General features: G+C 47.1%; 1 protein-coding gene across 5 annotated transcripts; it reads right to left on the reverse strand.

The window, feature by feature from the left end:
• Nucleotide 1: 1 nt before the first annotated feature.
• Nucleotides 2-22,406, reverse strand: obsl1b (obscurin like cytoskeletal adaptor 1b). Of its 5 annotated transcripts, XM_049728789.1 has the most exons (38): nucleotides 22,086-22,402; nucleotides 19,695-20,811; nucleotides 18,560-18,829; nucleotides 18,135-18,395; nucleotides 17,746-18,057; nucleotides 17,408-17,674; nucleotides 17,044-17,319; nucleotides 16,650-16,925; nucleotides 16,214-16,489; nucleotides 15,732-16,001; nucleotides 15,162-15,455; nucleotides 14,782-15,054; nucleotides 14,617-14,691; nucleotides 12,824-14,044; nucleotides 11,895-12,602; nucleotides 10,802-11,077; nucleotides 10,001-10,273; nucleotides 9,596-9,871; nucleotides 9,215-9,490; nucleotides 8,583-8,843; nucleotides 7,996-8,271; nucleotides 7,647-7,919; nucleotides 7,282-7,557; nucleotides 6,929-7,204; nucleotides 6,586-6,861; nucleotides 6,244-6,519; nucleotides 5,882-6,151; nucleotides 5,508-5,774; nucleotides 5,155-5,424; nucleotides 4,776-5,042; nucleotides 3,410-3,676; nucleotides 2,946-3,058; nucleotides 2,585-2,738; nucleotides 1,695-1,856; nucleotides 1,520-1,624; nucleotides 1,187-1,453; nucleotides 783-1,052; nucleotides 2-280 (listed from the first exon to the last, which is right to left on the reverse strand). In XM_049728789.1, the coding sequence occupies exons 2-38, from the start codon at nucleotides 20,707-20,709 to the stop codon at nucleotides 270-272; spliced, it is 11,232 nt and encodes a 3,743-aa protein (XP_049584746.1). In that variant the 5' UTR covers nucleotides 20,710-20,811; nucleotides 22,086-22,402; the 3' UTR covers nucleotides 2-269. The 5 variants fall into 5 exon arrangements, with proteins under 5 accessions (XP_049584746.1, XP_049584748.1, XP_049584749.1 ...); XM_049728791.1 differs by lacking the exon at nucleotides 8,583-8,843; XM_049728792.1 differs by lacking the exon at nucleotides 12,824-14,044 and having other exon boundaries at nucleotides 22,086-22,401.
• Between the last annotated feature and the right edge of the window lie 392 nt (nucleotides 22,407-22,798).

The raw sequence follows: 22,798 nt of genomic DNA on the forward strand, positions 1-22,798 counted from the left end.
ATTTCTATCATGAGAGAATTTATTGAAAACTGTTTGCACACATTATTTACATGACGTTCCCAAGTGTTTTCCCGTTCTGTTGAGAAGGAGCCGAAACGGCACACTAAATGCAAGATTGTTCATGTCAACAGGAATTTGGGTTTCTAAAAAGCAATCTAGTTCAAAATGAAAACAGAATTGAAACACATGAGATCGTATCCGAGCCTTTTAACCTCACGTCGATAGACGAGCTGGAAGGAAGTCCGAAGGCAGACTACGGGCAATCTCGCTCACGGAGCACCTGTGTGAAAAAAAAAAAAAAAACGCAAGCATTGCAACATTTCAAAACCCAAATCCGTCCAAACCTTTGTCCCATTGAGCAAACATTTGAATTGATTGCAATGGCGCCGAATGCTTTGATGAATTTGCTCTTTTCTCGCTAATGCGGCTTTACAAGCTGTTTGCGCGTTTCCAAAGTTAAGGGTCGTGTGAGCTCTTTTGCGTCTGACCTACGTTGGCCACAAATAGAGCAGGAGTTTTTTTTTCACTCCTCGCTACAATCTGCAAAATGTCGCACTCTCTCGGCCAAAATGTCGGCGCTATTTATAAACTACCAATCGCATCTTTTCACATTGACATTTCCTCACGATCGGTGTGAGCAATTAGTCTTTCTAAAACAGGACGTGTGATGGAAATTTGATTTTTAATTGCTTGTACAGCTCCAGTTATTTGCGGTGGATAGAAACTGAGCCCTAACGCCATGTAACGAGTACCATTTTTTTTTTGGTCATCACTTGACTTACTCAAGACTCTGAGCTGGGCCGAACTTTTGGCTTTCCCGCAAGTGAAGAGGACCACTCCGCTCATGGCCGTGGAGGTTTGCTGGAAGGTCAATCTATGAACGGCGCCCAGCTTCTCCAGGCGCACCTGAGCCCCGGACTGCACGGGTTCCCCGTTCAGGGTCCAGGTGGGCGGGTTCTGAACGGAGGTCGACACCTCGCATTCAAAGCAGGCTTGAGCTGGGGCCACCACCTCCACGTCTGGCAGTTCACGGACCATCACAACAGGCTGAGCTGCGTTGTGCACAAAAAGTGAGAAGTGTTTGCTTGATGTTGGTTAGTTGCACTGACATCTAGTGGCAAAAAATCAATCGGTCATCAGATGCCCAGGGGCCACTGCCCTGTCATCATTTCATTTCGCCTCTTACCCTCCACGGTCAGCTTTGCCGAGCAAGTGTACTCCCCGACCTGCATGCTGTAGGTGCCCTGGTCGTCCAGCGCTACCTGGCGGATGATCAGCTTGCGATAGCAGCCCTCGCTACTGATCTCGAAGCGCTCCGAGGGCAGGATGACGTTGCTGCCTTTGTACCAGCGGATGCTGCAGCGCGGGTTGGACACGGTGCAGTCCAGCATCACGCGGCTCTTCTCCAGCGCCGTTTTATCCTGCAGAGGCTTCACGATGCTCAGGGGAATCACTGGAAATTGGAATTTGTCCCTTTTGAGTTTGAAAAGGACACAATGTGAGGTAGCAAGAATTTTACCTTTGACCCGCAACTTGGCAACAGAGTTCACATGTCTGGCAACAAATTTGATCTCGCCGGAGTCCTCAGGTCGCACATTGCACATGAGCAGAAAGTGTTTGGTCCCTGCGAAAAAAAAAACAAATAAAATTCACATGCACCCGGGCTTTTTGCTTCCAACCTTAATTTCACTAACCTTCCTGTCGGGTCTTGATGGTACTGGTGGGATGAATCATCTCCCCATTTTTGTACCATTCTCCCGGCACGTCCTCTACTGAGATCTCACAAACAAAGACTGCGTTCTGATCTTCGGCGATGTTTAAATCCTCCAGGTCTTGCACGACCAGCAGCTCCCGTTCTGCCAATGGATATTTGTGTGTTGGACTCAAGGGTGTTTAGAATTCATGTTGCAGTCCTGTTCCCTCATTTACAGTAGTCATCATTGCTCTTCCGAATCGCCAGCAGATGGCAGTGTTGAGAGAAATTAAACGAGTTGGCTGAGCTGCATGCTCATTGGTGAGTTTTCCTCATGCCAAACAGGAAAAGCCACTTTGACCTTTCTTTCACAAACTCGTGGATCTTTTGTTTTTTGTGCACAGCCACTTTGCATTATTTGGTGTATAAGGTAAGTGGATCACTGCACCCTCTTTGTGAACAGTTGCTACTTTTGTTTGATTGATTGCTATTTGGCCAAATTGATTTTCTTCCTGGTGTTCAGTCCTGCCAATTATTGCTGGACTTTGCACATTATTGACCATAGCAACCTGAACACCATAAGTGGTAGCCTACATGTCAGATTTTGATCGATGCAAAATCTTTTAAGCATCTTTTTCAATCTGTTGTCGACGAAGACCACAATGTTGGCGGCAGACTTTATTCTGAATACTTGCTGCTTTCATTTGATTGATTGCTATTTGGCCAGATTGGTTTTCTTCCTGGTGTTCAATCCTTCCAATTATTGCTGGACTTTGCAAATGATTGACCATTGCAACCTGAACACCATAAGCAGTAGCTTTGATCGATGCAAAGAAGCATCTTTTTCAAACTGTTGTCGACCAAGACCACAATGTTGGCAGCAGACTTTACCGTAGACCTCCACAGTGGCGCTTGTGGCCACTTCTCCGGCATCGCACGTGTACATGCCAGAATCACCGACGAGACATTTGGTGATCTGAAGAAAGCGCTTCCTTCCGATGGCGTAAAGACGCACGTTTTTGCCAGGCTTCACTTTGCTGCCATTCTGAGAAGGATGACAAAGCCAAAACAACAATTAGAGAGATTTGCACTTGACCTACTTCTGCGCCAACGGTGGAGAGTCATCATCCCAAATATGAGTGGGAACGTAGCAAAGCGGAAACTGCACTAGCGTAGGTTAGTGAGGCGCACGTTCAGGTTACGGCGACTAGATTTGAAGTCATCGTTCAAGGCGACCCAGAGTCCCGCTCACTTTCATCCAATTAACGTCCACATTGTGCCTGGACACTTCACACTCCATGGAGACGACTGATCCCTCGGGGATTTTCTGGTCCTCTAATTTTCGGAAAATTGTCACTGGAGGTTCTGGAGAGAGACAGAAACGAACAAAATACATATAGTGTATATTTGGCACTGTAAAATTCCTTTCCTTCTGCAGCCCCAAAACATCCATGTCACCAAAGACTCTATCGTTCATTGGCCAAGACCTGAGTGCGAACGGTTAGAGAGTCTGGCATTGCCAGCAAAGCTTTGGACAATTTGAAGTCAAACAAAGTCTTTTCCAAATCATAGTAATTGCTGCACCTCCAAATATGATGAGGCGTCTATATAGTTTCACAGTCCTAAAAGACCTCCGAGGGAAAGCAGAACTACAAGGCGGGCCCGCGCGATAAAATGGCCTCGGCGCAAATCCTTCTTAATCTTCAAAGGGCCTACCCTTGACAACAAGCCTGGCCGACGTTTTCAGCTTGTCGGCGCAGAACGTGAAGGTGGCCGTGTCCTCCACCGAGAGGTTACAAATGGTCAAGCTGTGGACTTGTCCCTTGGCGCTCATGCGGAAGTGGCTGGACAGCTTGAGCTGGTTTCCGTTTCGCCACCAGGTGCCGGCCACACCGGGATGGGACAGTTCCACCTCCAAGGTGACTGTTTCCCGCTCCATGCTCTTTAGGTCACTCAGGCCCTTCTTGATTGTGACTTTTCGAGCTGCAAGGAGAATGTTGATGAAGTATCAAATGAGATACCTGCAAAATTGGCACCTCAACATGCATTTTTTTTTTTTTTAAGCATGCGGATCTGGGTGAAAAAACAGGCAAGTCGTGACGGTCACACTGAGAGCCCGAAAACACATTGATGTCGTTATCAGTCGACAGCAGGGGGCGGTATAATGTTGAAAATGAGATGTCCTACACTGAGCTGGCTGAAAACCATCTGCTTAATTATTTTTCCACACATCAGAATGTCATGCGGAGACCAGCGGGAACACACAGATTTTTTTTGCCTTGAGACCAAGCTAATTATTCAATGTGGACTGGAAGCACGTCCACTGCCCGGCTTCGGTTTTCTTGAAGAGAATCAGACTGATATTTTGGTCTTGCGAGTACGGGTCTTTAGGCCAAAGCCGACTTTGAACCTGCCAACATTTTTCATGGATTCTAACATGGACGGCCATTAACCTGTGGGGAAAGAAAGGAGTGTTTATTTTGGAGACCCGATGACAACAACCTTAGTTTTGAAGGCCAGGGTGTAAATTTAGAAGCAATGAGAGGGAGATCCAAATTCATTGGCGCTGCCAGCGGCCCAAGGTCCTGATTTTGCCCTTCCCGAGTGATGAAAGAAAAGACCCCGAGTCACTCGACGGGCAGACGCGTTTGCGAGGCATGTGCCGCATACCGTTATCGGCAAAACCCTCAACGGATCGGCTTTGGTCCTCTTAGAACCGGTGGTGGGATATGTTCGAAATACTCGGCAAGCGTACGATTGACTTTTCTTTTTACCTTCACTCCCTAGAGTAGAGAGATTGACGCCCCCCGAAAATGGTGTGTTTAGTTCCGTGTTATGTCCAGAATGTGAATACTTGTGCTTCAAATGCGTGCTCGCAAAGTTGCCTCATTCAGGGTGGCAGTCAGCTGTCAGTTGCAATCAAATCCCAGTACAAGAATCCGGCGGCTCCTCGCTCACTCAAATGACTGGAAGTCACTGAAGGCTCCCAGCACATGCTCGGTCGGTGCGGTCGTCAACGCAGGTAAATAAACAGCAACGGCGGCCATGGCGGCAGGGCGGCGACACGTGGGCTCCCACTCACCTTCCACGGTGAGCTGGGCTTGCGTGCAGTCGTGAAGCGTCTCGCAGCTGTAGCAGCCCCGGTCGGACACGGCCACTTTGTGGATGGTCAGGCTGTGCTTGGGGCCTTTGCGTTTCAGGGTGTATTTGGCCCCGGGGTGGATCAGCACCCCTTGCCTCATCCACTGCACTTCTTTGCAATTCAGGCTCACTTCCACCTCCAGGGTGGCCTCGCCATACTCCTCGACTGTAACCGGCACCATCTTCTTGGTGAACGTCACCTGCTGTTCTGGAAAAAAAAACACACCAGATAGATAGATAGATAGATAGCCAAAGGACTAAGGGCTATTGGGAACAACAGATTTGTAAGTGTGGCACTTGTTGAGGGACTGGACACTCACCTTGAACCTGGAGTTCAGCCTTTGACAGCAATCCCTCGGCATCAATGGTCACGGCGCCGCTATCGGAAAGCACGCAGTTGCGGATACAGAGCGTGTGGCAGAGGCCATTGCTGGAAAGGACAGTGCGCTCGTTGGGAACGACCTGTTTGCCATTCAGGCGCCACACCAGCTGAGTGTCCGCCGGGGAGACCACACACTTGAAGACTGCGTCTTCCCGTTCGCAAACGGTGATGTTCCGGAGTTCCGCTATGAACTCGACAACACGGGGGACTGGAAGCAAAGAAAGGGCATGGCCTTGAGACATCTGTTTTAAAAACGCTTGAATTATTCTTTTTTTTTGTTCTCCTACTTACTGTTGACGGTGACAGTCGCTGAGGTTCTGTCATCCGTGCTTTCACAAGAATACGTGCCCGCATCTTCTTCAAGCACTTCAAAGATGGTAAAACTCCGCTCTCGACCTTGCGCCCTTATTCTGTGCCGACGGCTCGGCGGAATCTCCGAGCCGTCTTTCAGCCACTGGACGTCTCCTTTTGGCTTATTGATCTCGCATCGTAACGTGACGCTGCTGCCCTTCGGAGACGCCACGCTCTCCAACGGCCGGATAAATTTGGCCTTCATTTCTGACGAGGAGGTGTGGAATATCATCTCAGAGAAATGAACTCGGTTCTCATGGAGGAAATATTCAGGATGGAAACGGGGAGCGGCCTTTGATTAGCCGCTGTCTTACCTTTGACAAAAAGACTGAAATGCATATCGTCTGTGTTTGCATCGCAGGCGTAGTCTCCAGAATCAGACAGCTGCAGGGGATTAATGGTGAGCTTGTGGGTATTACCCTCGCTGGAGATGTGAATGTTGTCCTTGTTCAGTAGTTGGCCATCTTTCAGCCAGCGCACATTGGCTTTGTCTCGGCTCACCACGGCACACAGTGTGACGCTCTCGTTTTCGTAAGCTAACATTTGATTGGTTGCCTTTTTGTTCACAAACTTGACTGGTTTCTCTGCAGAGGGAAAAATGACAAAGTTCTGCTTGATTTGGATTCAACCCGAGGTCATCTGGTGATATTATCAAATCTTCATCTTCTCCTCTTACCCTGCACCTCAACAATTGTAATCAGCTTGTCATCTGCGGCATCACAAACATATTTTCCAGAGTCTGACGGCTGAAGTTGGGAGAGAACAAGTTTCCTCGTGACGTCATGGCTGTAAATTTTAACACGGGTGTCCGCTTTCAGAGTCTCGCCGTTCCTGAGCCACTGAACGGTGGCGCTTGGCCGAGACACCTCACATTCTAAAATAAGTTCTTCTCCTGACAGTAGTATGTGATGTTCCGGGTGATCGGAATTTCCGACGATCTTGACTGGGTGCTCTAGAGGAAAAGACCATTGCGGTCTGTTAATGTCTTCCAGGGGGAATAACTTTCCCATGCAATTACCTGTGACTGTGATATGAAAAAGCATCTTATCATCCGCTGCATCGCAAGTGTACTCTCCGGAATCCTCGAGAGAAGCGTTTAGGACGACCAGTGATCGGAAAACGCCCTGTTCTTCGCAACAGTATCGCTCCGTGTCGTCAATCGGTTGATTGTTTTTGTACCAGCGGACGGATGCGTTTGGTCTGGACAGTTCGCACACCAGGATAATGTCATCAGACACCAAGAATTGCTTTTCTGTTTTAGCATTGGTTTTCCCGATTATTTGGACAGGCAACTCTGGAAAATAGGAGAAGAGACGTGAAACAGATCAATCACTGTCTGATGATTTCAGAATATGACCCACCTTTGACTTGAATGTGAAAATCCATGACATCATCTTTTGCATCGCAGACATATATACCCGCATCTTCTAAAGTCAGCGAGTGAACAGTTAATTGACGCACGACACCGTCTTCCACGACGGTTAGGTTTTTGGAATCTTCCACTTCTTCTCCGTTCCTCTTCCAGAGAACCACAGCGTTGGGTCTAGACACCTCACAATCCAAAACCAAGGATTCGCCAACCACTTTTTCGAGTCTGTTCACAATCTTTCGTGGACGGACAAAGCGGACAGGAGGCTCTGTGAAAACATTGAAAGGTGGTGAGAGACGGATTAAGGTTTAACGTTTCATCTTACAGAGTTGTGGCTTTCCTTACCGGCTATATTTACAAAGAACGTCACGGAGTCATCGGTTGCGTCACAGACATACTCTGCGGAATCTTTGACGGTGGTTTCAGGTATGATGAGTCGTCTGTACACACCGTCTACCTCCAGTATGAGGTTGTCGCTCTCCTCTACCTCAAGTCCGTCTCGGTACCAACGGACCACCGCGTTTGGCCGTGAGATTTCACAGCTCAGTACCATCCTCTCTGACATTTGCTGGCACAGTTCCATTTGGGACTGACTAGGAGATACGATCTGGACTGGAGGTTCTGAATGAAGGATTACAGTTTATGTTCATTTGTTTTTGAGATGTCCAAAGTAACAATACGCCCTCGAAAGGGGGGCCTGTGAATTTTACCTGTAATGCTGAGATTGAAGAATATCGAATCATCGGCTGTGTCGCAAACATATTCTCCAGAATCCTCCACTCCGCTCTTTAGAATCTTCAGTCGCCGATAAGGACCTTCGACCTTCAGTTTGATATTTTCACTCATTTGGAGCTTTTGGCCGTCTTTGTACCAGGTTACGACTCCGTTTGTACGGGACAGTTCACAGCTGAGAATAATTTCCTCCGGTACGTGACGGTCGAGGTGGACATCTTCTTTCGGATATACGATCATCACCGGCGGTTCTTGGAAGGAACGGTCAGAACTTTGGCACTCTTATTTTTAGACTGCATTCAAGCAAACTGGAACTTGTTTTGTTACCTCGAATGGTGACCTTGAACACGACGGCGTTGTCTCCTGCACGGCAGGTGTAGATGCCCGAGTCAGAAAGCTGGGTTGAGCGGATTGCAAGCTCTCTCTTTGTGGCTTCGGCTCGCACGGCGATATTGTCGCTCGGCCGGATTTGGGCTCCGTCCTTGTACCATTGGACAACGGCATCGGCCTTTGACACTTGGCACGACAGGCCGAGCGCTGATTTCTCCACGGCGCTCTTGAAAAGCTCCTCCTCTGGGACATCGGCAAACGTTACCGGTGGGGCTGAAGGCACATAAAGGATGTTTATACTTGACGCTACCCTTGACTTGCTCTTAAAAGTTACGTTCACAGCAGCCACATGGCAGTTAAAACATGCCGAGATCAATATCATTTCCAACACCTTGTTTTTTGTTTGTTTTTAAAGCACACCACATAAAGGTTAGAAATGGACGTTAATTACATTTGAAGCAGTGGAATGTGAATCGCTTTAGAGCTTTTTGACGGATGATTTTACTTTTGCGGGTTACTTGAGCTTGTAGCAGAGTATCCAACTCTACGATCACATCTTGAGAAGAAAAAGCTATGCATATCACCTTTCACCTCCGCATAGCAATCGTTGGACTTTGACTCATTGTCACTTTTACAACTGTACTCCCCAGAGCCTGAAGGCACTGCTGGCTCCAGATCAGGTGTCCTCGTGAGGCCTTCCGAATCGATCTTTGTAGCTGATTTGGGAACGTGTTTGACCCCATCCTCACGCAAGCCAGGGCGACTTGCGGCGTCTGAGCCCTTGCGCTGCATTTTTTCAGTATGGCCCGCTTCAACGGCCTGTCTGGCTTTAACTTCTGCAACAGCTGAGAATAAACCCAATGCTACAAGAATTGCAGAGTTTCAGGAATGAATCAATCCGTTTTTGCCACATTTGGCACAGGTTACACTTCGGATGGTGTTTGGCTAGCATGCAGTCTATCGATCGGAACTTTTTGGTTGAAACCAGGGTTGATGACACCAGTTAGACCAGACCAAACCAAGCAGGAGATCACAAAAGTGAGAGAAAAAAGGAAAGGAAAGACACTGCAGGTTTTTCACTCCTTGGGATTAAGCATCTTTAACCTGTATACCTTCTTGTAGGATTACAAACACGCTCAAGTAGCCGAAATTGTTTTAGTTGCACATAAAAAGAAAAAAGCCAAAAGGTTAATGATTTTGAAAATATGTAGATCACCTGCAACATCCACCTTGAATTCTATGTGGTCATCTGCGGAATCACAGCTGTACATCCCAGAGTGTCTGACTTCTGCAGCTTTAATAACCAACGCTCTCAATGTCTCCTCGGCTTGGATTTCAAAATCACTTTTTGGATGCAGCTTCCCGCCATCCTTGTGCCACTGGACTTGGGCAGTTGGCTCTGAGACTTCACACTGCATCTTAACTGGCCAGCCTGCCTCTACCAATTTGTTCCTTTCATTGTCTGGAATTGCTGCAAACTTTACAGGAGCAGCTGGTAAGTAGAAAAGAGTTGAAATAAGATGAGAGCAAGACAATTTGGTGTCAATTAACTTTGAGCTCATGATGCTCCTCAAAATCGAACATAAGGAAATCCCACCTTGGACGTCCACATGGAATGTGACAACGTCTTCAGCAAGTTTACAGCCGTAGAGGCCTGAGTCCGATGTTTTAGCAGAGTGAATGATTAATTTTCTGAGGCTCCCATTTCTTTTCATGTCGAGGCCAGTTTTGCAAAAGAGATCGGCCTCATCTTTAAACCAGGAAACCTGGGCAACTGGATCTGATACCTCGCACTGGAGAATAATGGGAGAACCAGCTGCAATCGTCTTGTGTTTTTCTGATTGCAGAACTGGCATGATATGTGGCAATCGGCCTAAGACAAAAGAACAGTGGAGCTTTTGAATACCGTGCACGAACAGGTCTCCTATACCTGGGGACCAGCAAAATGACAGAAGAAAGCGAATAGATAACAAAAAGAAGACGACGAGAGTAAATCCATCACCTTTTACATCCACTTTGAATGTGAGGTTGTCGTCGGCTGTTGCACATTCATACGAGCCATGGTCTGCGGATTCGGCGGATCGGATGATAAGTGTTCTTTTTCGACCTTCTGTTCGAAACTCCAAATTGCTTTGTTGCTGTAGTTTGATCCCATCTTTGTACCAGTCAACGACAGAATCCTGAGAGAGCTCGCAGCTAAGGACAATGGCACTGCCCTCTTGGAAGGTCTTGTTTCTGTCTGCCTCTTGAAGCTCTGAGAACTTTGCTGGAGGAGCTACATGTTTAAGATATTGAAAAAAAAAATCTTAATACATGGCTAACCTAAATACCCAATCAACTGTAATGGACATAAGAGCAACAATAAGTTAGCGTAAGAAAGATGGTTTGTAACCTCATCAAGTAGTACACAGTAGTAGTACTATACAAGAACATGTATCTGTCCATCTTACAGGTGAAATGATGCACAGCGTTCAAGTCAGTTCCTGGGGGGGCCGATTTCCTGCATGTCTTTCATGGCTTCCTGCTGCAACGCACCAGATTCAAATGCTTAAGATCATTATCCAGCTTCTGCAGACCTTACTGATCATTTAAATCCAGTGTCTTGCAGCAGGTAGTCATATAAACCATCCAGGAAACTGGCCCTCAAGGACCAGGATTGAAGGGAAGCCATTTTGGAAGAGTAGCAAACCAAACAAGGTAGGGAAAGATTAGCAATTTTTTGTGATTTGGTTGGAATTATGGCCAACCGCCAATCTCAGTTAGGTGGCAGTGCAAAACAAGGAAAGACTCTGGTAGGCGTCACCTTTTACTTCCACAGTAAACTGGACATCATCATCCTTCGACTGGCAACGGTACACTCCAGAATGAGCCACCTCGGTCGACGGAATGACTAGACTCCTCAAATTATCCTTTGACTGGATCTCTATTCCAGTTTGCGATCCCAGCCTTGTTCCGTCTTTGTACCATGTGACTTGTCCCCCGGGGTCCGACAATTCACATTGGAGAGCAATGGGACAGCCTGCCATGACTGTCTGATTCTGTTCAGTCTCTGTTAGAGCTGAAAAGGTCTGAAGAGGAACTAGAGGATGGAATGCAAAACGCAATTAGTTTTGAAAACTTATTTCGATCCAAAGAAAGTACAATTGTCAAAAGAATGTTGTTGTTTTTGTCAGAGTACCATCAAATCCACCAGAAAGACCTCTAACTTTTGTATTTAACAAAATTTAGCCCAAATGGTCTTATTCTTGTGAGACAACGTGTAACTCGAGAATATCGGCATTATGTGACCGCCGTCCTCTCTTTGGCTTTAAACTAATTCACTTGTAGGAATGCTTTCGAGGAGGATAAAATTGTCCTTGGGCAATATTTGAAAGAGGTAAGCCAATATGTCATTCTTTATTGCTATTCACCCAGCATATAATTCATGCCGAAGAGGCAAAGGCAAAAAGACTTTCAGGACCAGATGTTATTGCATTGTGCCAACGCAAGACATTAGTACAAAGGATACCATGAAAGACTGTTAGCATGCTAATTGAAATGGGCCAGCAAGCCGCCTCAGCATCATTAATTGCTTTTTAAGTTCTGGGCAATCTATCCAGCAGGCGAGGAACTTTTTTTTCCCCCACCTCATTTCCTGGATTGAAATTTTCCATTTGTGGCTACTGGAGGTCTGCCCTTTGTGAAGATGGGCAAGAATGTCAGGTTGTAGGGTAAAGCTTTGGGTTAAAAGCAGTGTAGGGAAAGCAAGCACGAGGGCAAAGATCTCAGAGCGCAGAAGAAGGACGAGAAAAAGTTAATAAAGCACTTCCGATCTGTCCGTCCATAAGTAATCATCGGTACGTAGTATCTTAAAAGTGTACAGTTAATTATAGTTCCTGACAACGGCTGCTTGTCACCTTTAACATCCACTAGAACTGGCATAGCATCATCTGTTGTCTCCCAGCTATGAATCCTCGTCTCAGGGGGCTCAGCGCAACCCAAAGCCGCTTCTCTTACGGAACCGTCCACCGTCAGCTTTCGGCTGCCCTCTCCGTGTCGTTGTACTCCATCATCATGCTCGGTGACGACTGTCGGCTTTCGGCTGGCGTCTCTGTGTCGTTCTACTCCATCGTCGTGCTCGGTGACAACCGTCAGCTTTCGGCTGGCCTCTTTGTGCCGTTCTACTCCATCGTCGTGCTCGGTGACAACCGTCAGCTTTCGGCCGGCCTCTTCATGCCGTTCTACTACATCGTCGTGCTCGGTGACAACCGTCAGCTTTCGGCCGGCATCTTTATGCCGTTCTACTCCATCGTCGTGCTCGGTGACAACCGTCGGCTTTCGGCTGGCCTCTTTGCGTCGTTCTACTCCATTGTCGTACTCGGTGACGACCGTCGGCTTTCGGCTGGCCTGTTCGTGACGTTCCACTCCACCGTCGCGCTCGGTGACGACCGTCAGCTTCCGGCTGGCCTCTTGGCGCCGTTCTACTCCATCGTCGTGCTCGGTGACGACCTCGTTCGGAGCTGACGGTTCACACGGGAGCACTACAGGGAGCGCCACGGGCTCATCCATTTCTGCAGGCTTGATGCTCGCCGTCTGGCACGTTGTTGAAATATTCACAGGTAGAGCTGGGGATGTTTTGAGGTACATTGAGAAAAATTGCATCACTATCACTCATTCAACAAAACTGTGGAGCAGACTAACACCATTTAAAAGACAAGCTAGAAATGTATGCATGGAAACATATGGGCTTTAAAAAGGCCTTTTAGGGCAAATGTTAAGATGATCCCTACAAAACATCTGATTGTGCTCTTTTCTTTGCAAACGCTAACCATTTACAGTAAATCACCTTCAACAGCCACCTTATTTGCAGTGACATTGGCACATGTCCGATAGCGCTCTTCTGATTGGACACTCGCCGTCTGCTCGAAACGGGAGGATCCGGAAAACTGCATTGACGATCCTCGTTCAGAGTTCAGTGTGACGTGCACCTGGTCCTGGTCTTTCGCAGCCTCCGTATTGTGGTGATGAGCCGTCAGGACGGCTGTTTCTAGCATGGATTGACATTGTTGGGGAGTCACGGCCTGCACTGTTTGACATAAGTCATCCGGTCCAACTAATGGGGTATGGAAATGGAAATTTCTCCTTGGCTGGACAATTGCGAAGTGTTGAGAGTCACACCGTTCCATTGGTAAACCTTGTGTCGTATCAGCCAAAACAGGCTTTGTTGATATCGCCTCTGATCGGTAGATATCGGTCTGTATGGACTTACTGTGGCTGTCTGAAACAAGTCGTTTTGCCTGGATGGAATTAAGAAGATTATTTGTCAGGAAGTCTGAAATCTCTGTGGCCTTGCGGAGCTCCTCTGCCTGAACTCTTGTGGACTGCGTTGCGCGAAAGGACTTCTCCATCTGAGGATTGCTAATAGAGTCGCAACACTGGCCTAATTGGACCGACGCAGTCTCTATGTAGTTAGTAAAGTGACTTGAATGGGGGGCAGAAGCCTTTTGGTGGTTACTTTGGCCTGATGGAACGGTACTTGGTGCTGAGCAACAGCGCTCTTCTAACGGGGCAGATACGTACTTGAGATTCGATTCCTCTGATTGAACATTTGTACTCCGCAGGGACTTACAAACCTCTGATGGTACAGCTGTCTGAGAGGAAGTAATAAACTGCCCAGAAACCTTGGGGTCTTCTGCCTTCTGCGTATGGAAAATCATTTCCTCACCTTGGGATTCAGTAAGATTTCTTGTGTGGTAGTATGGGTCAAGTTTCATGATTGATGCTTGCTTTGCATGCTTGATTGGGTTGTAGCGAGATTGAGCTTTGACAGACTTGGTTTGAAGATTTTGTGGTTGATCCTTATGCTCTTTTCTGTCTTTTGTCGAAATCCCTTCCGTCATGTGTTTGTGACTTGACGGAGGAGGTGTCTTTTGCGTTGAATGTGCTTGATGTGCTTGGCAATCTGTCTTGTCGCCGCCGGAGCTGCCGGACTTGGGTTTTGAGGAAATGCACTTGCCCTCTGTCGAGTGGATCTCCTCTTGTTCAGAGGCAAACCGTGGCAGTGCAGCTACAAGCAGAAAGGTTTTCAGTGGTTGTGGGTCTCAACGGTTCTTCTCACAACAGAATTTCATTGACATCATTGTGGGTTAGGATGGAGTTATGCGCTAATCCATTGCAAAGACAATCAAGATGGTCGACCGGGTTCGGTCTGAAATTGAGCTCTTACCCTACAAAGCAATCGTCAATAAAAACAAGATTCGCCTTACTTGATTATTTTAAGATGCACATTGCTTTCGTAAGAGTTTCTTGTCATTGCAACGGGGCAAAGGTTTGAAGGATCTGGTGATGTTGGTTGCCACACGTGGAATGAGCTTAAAGAGTTGAAAGCAGTATTTAAAGAGCAAAGATGTCTGTTACTTTGAAAAATGAAGTGACAAACAACATGTACTATATAGATTAGTTTAAGCACTTATCTCTCTACAGCAAAGATACAACAGCGATGACAGGATGGCAAAAAGCAATTTTCAGGAGAAATAAAGTGCCTCAGATGATGGAGCCAAGAGTACAACACCACCATTGTTAATGGCATGTATGGACTGGGTTAAAATGGATGGCTGATGTTGGACTACATGAAATCACCTTTGACATCCACAGTGATTTGGCCAGATGCATCAGCAACCTCACCAATCTCACCACCATAGTGACACTGCTCTTCTGTTTGGACAAAGCCAAAGAGAAAACAATGAGCGTGGTCATACCTCCCGACGGCAAACAAAATATTTCAATCGTAACAGGGGCAAACACCTTTGATGTCCTCATTTGGCTGTGCGGCACCAGACGTTTCACAGGTGAAACTCTCAACACCAGGCAAGTCAAGTGTGACTGGAGGTGGAAATGCTTGCTGGATGCTGCTTTCGGGTTCACAGAGAGTTTCCAATTTGGGGTAGATTGGTGTTCCGTCTTTATACCAACAAGCTTTGGCAATGGGGTCTGAAATTTCAAATTGTTGCACAATTGGGCAGCGCTCTTCAGCAGACTTGGCCCTCGCAACATCTGGAGTACCTGTCACAGCTGGCACTATGGACAATCATTGAGGGTGGGGTGTTAGAAAAAAGATAAATGTCTTTGCGCAATCGGACAATCAACACAAATTGAAAACGCACACTAAAGACAAACACAATCACCTTGAGTGTTTGCAACTAATGGAGCAACATCATCTGCTGTTGCACAGTAGTATGTTCCAGAGTTTGACAGATGACTTGGTTCAATGACTAGTGTCTTCTTTATGTCTTCCGTGACAAATTCATGTTGCGAATTTGATCCTGTAGCTTCAGCCTTCTCCTGTGACCCCTCAGCCTGGTGTGGGCAATGACTCTCAGGGTCTGAAATTTGACGCCATGGTTCCAAGGGACAGGGGCCCTCCTCAAGTGATTGCTTCTCCACAAACTTCGGCGAAGGTGACAATGGCGCAGATGGAGCTAAAGGTGATGACTCAAATCATAATTGTGGAAAACAAATTGCATATCCATACGCTGATAATGAGAAGGGGGTTAAAAGGTTCAACTTGCCCTAAACTGTCATAGATCAGACCAAGATGCAAAACAAATAGACTAGCATTTGCAATGTTTGCTAGGAGAGATTAGTTTGACACTTACATCAAGAATCCCTGGTAAAACAATAAAACCAGCATTCGAGACAGGTCCAAAATAAAATGTTAGTTAGTCGCTTGGTTGGTTCAATCAATGAATAATCACCTTGCAGATCAACAGTGAAGTGGGCGGTCTCATCTGACGTTTCGCAGTTGTAGTGCCCCGCATGTACAAGTTCAGCAGAAGAGACAAGGAGTTTGCTCAAAGTCACATGACTCTCACGCTCTTTATGTGGGAAGAGCTTTGCACCATCTTTATAGCACTGCGCAGGCAACGTGGAGTCTGCCGCCCCAAATTCCAGCACCAAAGGTTCGCCCTTTTCAAAGGACCGGGCTTTCTTAACGTCAAAGTTATCGGAGGGCTTCGCTGGTTTTGCTAGCATTGGAAATTCAGACAGCTCAATAAATACCTTTGAAAAGAAACTGCCTAGAATGTTCAATGAATTTTGAGACTCTGATTTCATAATACATCACAGTCAGAATGGAACAAAGTCTTACAAACTACATGAAGTTGAAGCAAGTGTTGTTAGTGGCGTCTGAAAATAAGAGGTGAGGTTAAAAATTGTACGCAGAAGAGGAAAAAGTCACCTCTTATATCAACTCCAAAGTCCACGGCGTCATCCTTTGTCGTACATCGGTACACACCAGAGTGGTGCAGCTCTCCAGCCTGAACAACTAAAGTCCTTGTGGTTCCATCCGACTGCATTTGGAACTCTGCGCTCGAAACAAGTGGCACTCCATCCTTGTACCAGCAAACCTGGGCCTCGGGATCAGAGACGGCACACTGCAGTACAACAGGACTCTCCACTTCAATGGACTTGGTCCTTATTTCTTCAGGAAGTGGACAGAACTTCACCGGTTGAGCTAAAGATATAGTTGATGTCACAATTAAGCCAACTTTTCTGATCTCTTTTCAGTTAGTTTTGCCTGACAGGTAAATCACTTTCATAGTCAAGGAGATGGTTAGAGTTAGCTCACACACTATAGTTAGTTGCTATTTCCATTTTGCCGCCTAATAAATCACCTTTGATGGTCACATTGAAGGTGACGCTGTCACCCTTTGTCTTGCAGCAGTACAACCCTGAATGGTAATAGTCAGCCGAAGGGATAAGCAACTTCCTCAGCAATCCGTCTGCTTGAATGTTGACTCCGTTTTGAGGGATGAGCTTTGAGCCGTCTTTGTACCAGTGCACCTGGGCGTCGCGCTCTGACAGCTCGCACCGTAAAAGAATTTGGGAGCCTACGTGGATGCTTTTGTTCCTCGTTGCTTCGGGAATTGCTGAAAATCTCGCCGATGGCGCTATGGATATTTAAAGATAGTCATTTCTTTTTGGGAACGGTTTTTCATAAGCCACACATAAATGGTAGCAAAACACAACTTTTGTACAACTACCACGTGATAAGAAGGACTCACTTACCCTCGACTTCCACATTGAACCTGATGACATCGTCAATGGCGTCGCAGCAATATACACCCGAATGTGAGAACTCTGCTGACTGGATGACAATCCTCCTCATGGTACCCTCTGACTGAATGTGAAGACCATCTGTTGTCTGTAATTCCACCCCGTTCTTGTACCAGTGCACAGGAGCCGCCGGGTCTGAGAGCTCGCAATACAACACGATGGGGTTCCCAATTTCAACAAATTTGTTTCGATCCATTTCTGACAGCATGGAAAACTTGACGAGTGGAGCTGTTGATATGAAAAATCCAGGGCCGCTGTTGTTAAAGTGGTCGATTTGTCCAGTCAACGTACATCTTGAACCGCTTGGGACACTCACCTTGAATATACAGCGCAGCCGAATCCCGGATGCCGTATGCAATAAATGTTATTTCAGCTCCGTTTTCTGTGTCTCGAACGGCTTGGATCCGAAGAGTCTGGTGTGTCCTGGAGCGCCGCATGGAAAAACGCTCGTCGTCCTGAAGCTGCGTGCCGTTTAAGAACCATGTACCGATAACAGATGCAGATAATTCAATGGTAAAGACGGCGTCTTGTCCCTCTGGAACCAGTGCATCCTGTAAGGGGGTTTGTATCCTGGCTACTGGAACTGGAGAGTACAATCAATTGAAATAATGTAAGAAATGATCATCCGTGACTCAAATTCTTTTCTTAACTTACCCAAGTGCACTGCTCTAGGGAACTCCACATTGTTGCTCTTTCCATATTTGTTGACACTACAAATACGGAATCGATAATCGGCCTCGCAAGGCACGCTATCGCCGAGGATCTCCACTGCGGTGGCAGAGTCGGTTGTCAGACACTGTAGCCACTCTTGTGAACCCGTACCGACTTCCTGTCGCTCCAGTACATAACCGGATGGAGGGTTCTTACGAGAGTCTTGGGCTGGAGTCCACGAAAGAAGTGCTGCGTTTGCCCGCTCTGTGTTGATCTGCACTCCCACTGGGACACTGGGAGGGCAATGTTTGGCCGCTGAAAGCAGACGCATGACGTCAATTATGACAGACTTGTGCGGATTGTTCCCTTTGCGTCATTATACTGAACCTTACCCTTCACTCTGAGCTGAGAGGAAGTCTTGGATCTCCCCACGAAGAAAATTACAAGGCCAGAGTCTTGGGGCATCGTGTTGACAAAAACTAGAATATGGGTGCGGCCAAAGGACTTCAAGATGGTCTGGTGGGTTTCACGCAACTCCACACCATCTTTGTACCAGTGTATGTCCATCTCTTCTTTTTCCACTTCAACGCAAAAGGCAGCATTTTCACCTTCCAAAACATCCACTTTCCTTGGAAGCTTCCGGATAATTGGACCTATAAAGACACGGTTTGAAAACACAAGTCGGAGCAAATGACTACCAACAAAGACACTACTAAGCTTGGAGGAAATGCAAGAGTCAAAGAAGGAATTGAAGTTGAACCAGAATGGATTGCAAGCAACAATGTCGTTTGTTTTGGAATTTGTGATTGTGGCTTACCTTTCACTGCTACCTCAGCGATGCTTCGTCCACCATCAGGCATCTCGCAAAGGTAAATCCCGTCATCATCGACTCCAATGTCACGGATGGTAAGTCTACGCTTTGTTCCCCACTCCTCCATCCCATATTTGGCGCCTGGTTGTAATCGTCGATCCTCCAGGTACCATGTGATTGGGACAGAGTCTTCCGGAACTTCACACTCCAGAACAGCCAAGTCCCGCTCCCATACCTCCAGATCGAGGAGGGGCTGCTTGAACCGCACAGGTGGCTCTGGCACCAGAAAAAGGGGAGTACATCTTTCTTTGAAACAAACGAGCGACTCAATGGGACGAGGAATCGAAAGGTTAACACTACCTTGATGTGTTGGATAGGAAATAAATGACCAAAACCTGTCAACTACTGCGCACAGCTCCTTTGTTTACCTTCTTGAAACGTGGTCCAATTAAAATCAAATCACCATCATTCTTCTAAAGTGCTACCACTTATGTCTTAGAGAAAAAATCAAATACAGAATGTATGTCCCATACGCCAATATGTCTGGAACTCGCATAGCCATGTGAGACATGTGATCACACGGTCTCTCCCTCTGTGACATTCTACCACTGCCAAAATTTACCTCATGATCTCAGCGTACCTTCTTAGACATATGTCAGTGACATCACTCAAGCATCAAATGGAGGGAAATCCTATCCGAGGACAGACGGCATCAGTGCTACCCCACACGTGCCCTCTTTGCTGGTGAAACCGTTATAGACTGACAGCAGAGGTGGAGGACTCGAGTTGCATGGCTTGACACAGGTCTACATTCAGCCACTCATTTAGGGACTTGGGACATTTGTATTGTGTTTGACAGATTTATCCCCACCCCACAATTATCCTACGATACGGTGTACGTCGGCCACCTCAGGAACCAAGTATCGTGGAGGGAGCTATGAAGTCGATTACGTTTGGATTCAAGGACTATGTTTTCTATGAAATGAGGACAATGGGAAAGGCAACATGTCAAATTCACAGCTCAAAGATAAGAGACATCAGAATGACTTGCACAGTTGGGACTGGACTCGACTTGGACTCGATTTTTGCCACAATAATGTGGGACTTGCTCTCAATCTTGAGCAACCGTGTCTGGACTTACCCTTTACGGAGAGGTGTACGGCGCTGAGGGTCTGGCCTGCTGTATTTGACGCGGCACACACATAGACTCCATTATCCTTCTGCTTACAGTACAAAACCTTGAGCGTAAAGTATCCTTCTCGATCCTCGTATAACAAATAGCGTCTTCCGGACAGTATCAGCCTCCCGTCTTTTCTCCAAATGATTTCCGGTTTGGGTTTTCCTGTCACAAAACAGCGGAATTTGGCATGCTTGCCCTCTGTCACCGAAAACATTTTCACTCTGGTCGACTTGGTCGTCATCTGGTCTTTGTGTTGATTGGGCATCTGCCTGCTGATCCTCTGTTTTCCGTGGTGAGCTTTTCTGTGACCGTTCGTGTAGCCATTGCGGCTTCCGTCTTCCTCGTGTCCGGGGCCCGCGTCCACGAGCAACACGGCTCCGGCCAAGGCTTCGCCAAACTCGTTCCTCGCCTTACACGTGTACACGCCACCGTCCGGTGCACGGGTCTTGAAGATCTTCAACTGGAACCATCCACCATCCTGGTAACTCACGCTGAAGTGAGTGGTTTCAAATATTTCGCTGAGTTTTTTACCGTCCTTTTCCCAAGTCACCTCCGGTCGTGGACTTCCCCAAAGCTTGCAGGAGAAGACCGCATCTTCTCCGCGACCGGCTCGAGTGGAGAGAGGTTTGATGAGGAATCGCGGTTTGTTCTCTTCTCTTAACTCCAGCTCTTGTGCTTCACCTTCTACCGTGAGCGTGGCTGCTGCGTAGGTTTCGCCAATGCTGTTCTTTGCTTTGCACATATACTGACCGCTATCCTCCATGGTAACGGCGGTTATGATCAAATTGTAAACGTTGCCATCCTCAAAGACACGGTATCGTCCTTGTGGGTCAATCTTCTCATTGTTCCTCTCCCATATGACTGCCGGTCTCGGGTCGCCACTAATCTGACACTTGAGGACGGCGTCGGCCCCGCTCTGTACCCCCACCGGCCTGGGGTAGGCCAGGAAGCGCGGCGCGCCACCAAATACGTCCATCTTTGCCCCGTCAGCCTTGTTTCACCTCAAGCGGTTTTTAGAGGGCCAAACTTGATGTTATTCACGTAGAAAGGTGCAGTCCCAATTCTTCAAAGGTAATTTCTACAACAACAAAAAATGGATATGTTAAATGGGGCAATGTAATATCATGCAATACTAAAGAAGATGCGGAGAACTGCATTTTTAATTGCTTGTATAACAATCGTTATAACAATCTCTTCTATAGGAAGAGAATTTCATTGCCCTGCTTGTCACTATGTCAGTGGCATAGAAAGCTGCACAGACATATTTTAGTAAAGAAATAAAACATTTGATGAAAATGAAATGGAAAGTGTCAAATTGGTTGAGATTGATTGGTACGTATAAATCCGATACCTGAACCTACAGTTGAACTTGATGTTACAAGCCAACAATGATCCAAACGTTGACATGCCTCGGCACAAGCGGATGGTATGACTATTAGCCTTAATTGAATTAGAGCTGTCTACATGACAGAAAAACACAAGGCGCCCGGCCGGCCGTGTGATTGGCGGGGCTGTGGGTGGCGGCCTGCTTCCACTGCAAAGGCAGCCACAACACACGGCGAGTACAGCTGGTGCTGTATTTCAGTCAGAAAGCGCTTAATATAGTTCAAGCTAAATAAAGAGCTGCAAGAGAGAGAGGGAGTGTGTGTGTGTGCATGTGTGTGTGTGTGTGTGCGTGTGTGTCAACTATCACAAAGAAGCTTCTGAAACGCACATGCTCACGGGGACCATTTTGCCGACCCACGAGACCTTCCAGTGCAAATATGCCAGACCTCCGTCATACCTTTCATTGTCAACATGGTTAGCGAATTCCGCTAGTTATCATCATTTGGGCCAGAGCAGCAGGCAGACGTTTTGCACTTGGTGAAAATGTACATCTTTGATGAGTCACCAATACCAGTTCACAGAACACTTGGAAATGTCTTCAGGACGCAAGATCAAAAATCAAGATCATTTTGGATTGAATTGATTAGTTTAGGCCTTAATTGTCTCAAGGGGCTTCACACGCCCGCGGTTGACAAATATGAGCGACATCCCTTGATCAGGATTATTTGTTGTCAACAAAAGTCACAATAGTAACCGCAACAAAGTCAATCTGAATACCCCTAAATGACGTTGTCCTTGCTTCTTCTGTATGGATGAACACGAAATAGTGAAATAAACACTTGAATTAATCAGCTAGTGAGCCTTGAATTCACAGCGGGACAAAATGTTCCAGGTTGGACTTTATTGAAAGTGTCATGAATATTCCCAGCGGTGAGCAGGTGAAGGCGGCGTGTTTACGCGTCTGATTGAATTGGAATGACCCCTGGCCCTTGTGAATGTGCGCCGCGTACCCCTCAGATGACCTACCTCGCTTCAGTTGCCAGTGACGACCGTCCACGTACATTCCGCAGTCGCGGCGATCCGTCGTGTCAAGAAGCGGTAGCGCCGGTCCTCTGTGGCCAATGTCCCCGGTCCGCTTCAAATTCATCTCGTGCGCATAGCTGGGCCCGTTGTATTGCGCCGCATATTTGAAGCTTTCTTTCACTTTGCTGGAAGCCAACTACGGGCCCCTCGGCCGTCTCGGATTCTGAACGGCACCCCCGGATCTCTCCGCGCTCTTCAGAGTGTCATTGTTCGTGGAATACTGTTAAATGCTTTTGCAGCTGCCGCCGTCCCCTAAAAATACCGGCAGCCTCGATGACAGCGAGGGGAGATAAGTGCGCCGCTTCCATTCATTTGCCAGCCCAGGCTAAAGATAGCGCAAGTGACCAGCGCGTGGAAGACTGCTTAGCTTACGCCAAGCTTTGCGTTCAAAATACATAAGAGGAACCTTCCGGTATTTTGCTGACTGATTAACCTTAGTTGAAAGAATCCAGCGGGCGAGGTCGAGGGGGGGGGGGGGTCACCGTTGTTTTGTGCCTAGACACTTTGTTGGTGATTTGTCCTACGTCAGATGCAATCATTGCGTTTGTTTGTTTTTTGTTGTTGTTTTCATGAATTGGATCAAAGCTGCACGACTGATGTCTGCTGAAATGTGTTCAGGCAGAGATCAGGGAATTGGTCTTATTTTTCCCGGCAGT

The sequence above is a fragment of the Syngnathus scovelli genome, chromosome 8, assembly GCF_024217435.2.
Source record: "Syngnathus scovelli strain Florida chromosome 8, RoL_Ssco_1.2, whole genome shotgun sequence".
NCBI lineage: Eukaryota > Metazoa > Chordata > Actinopteri > Syngnathiformes > Syngnathidae > Syngnathus > Syngnathus scovelli.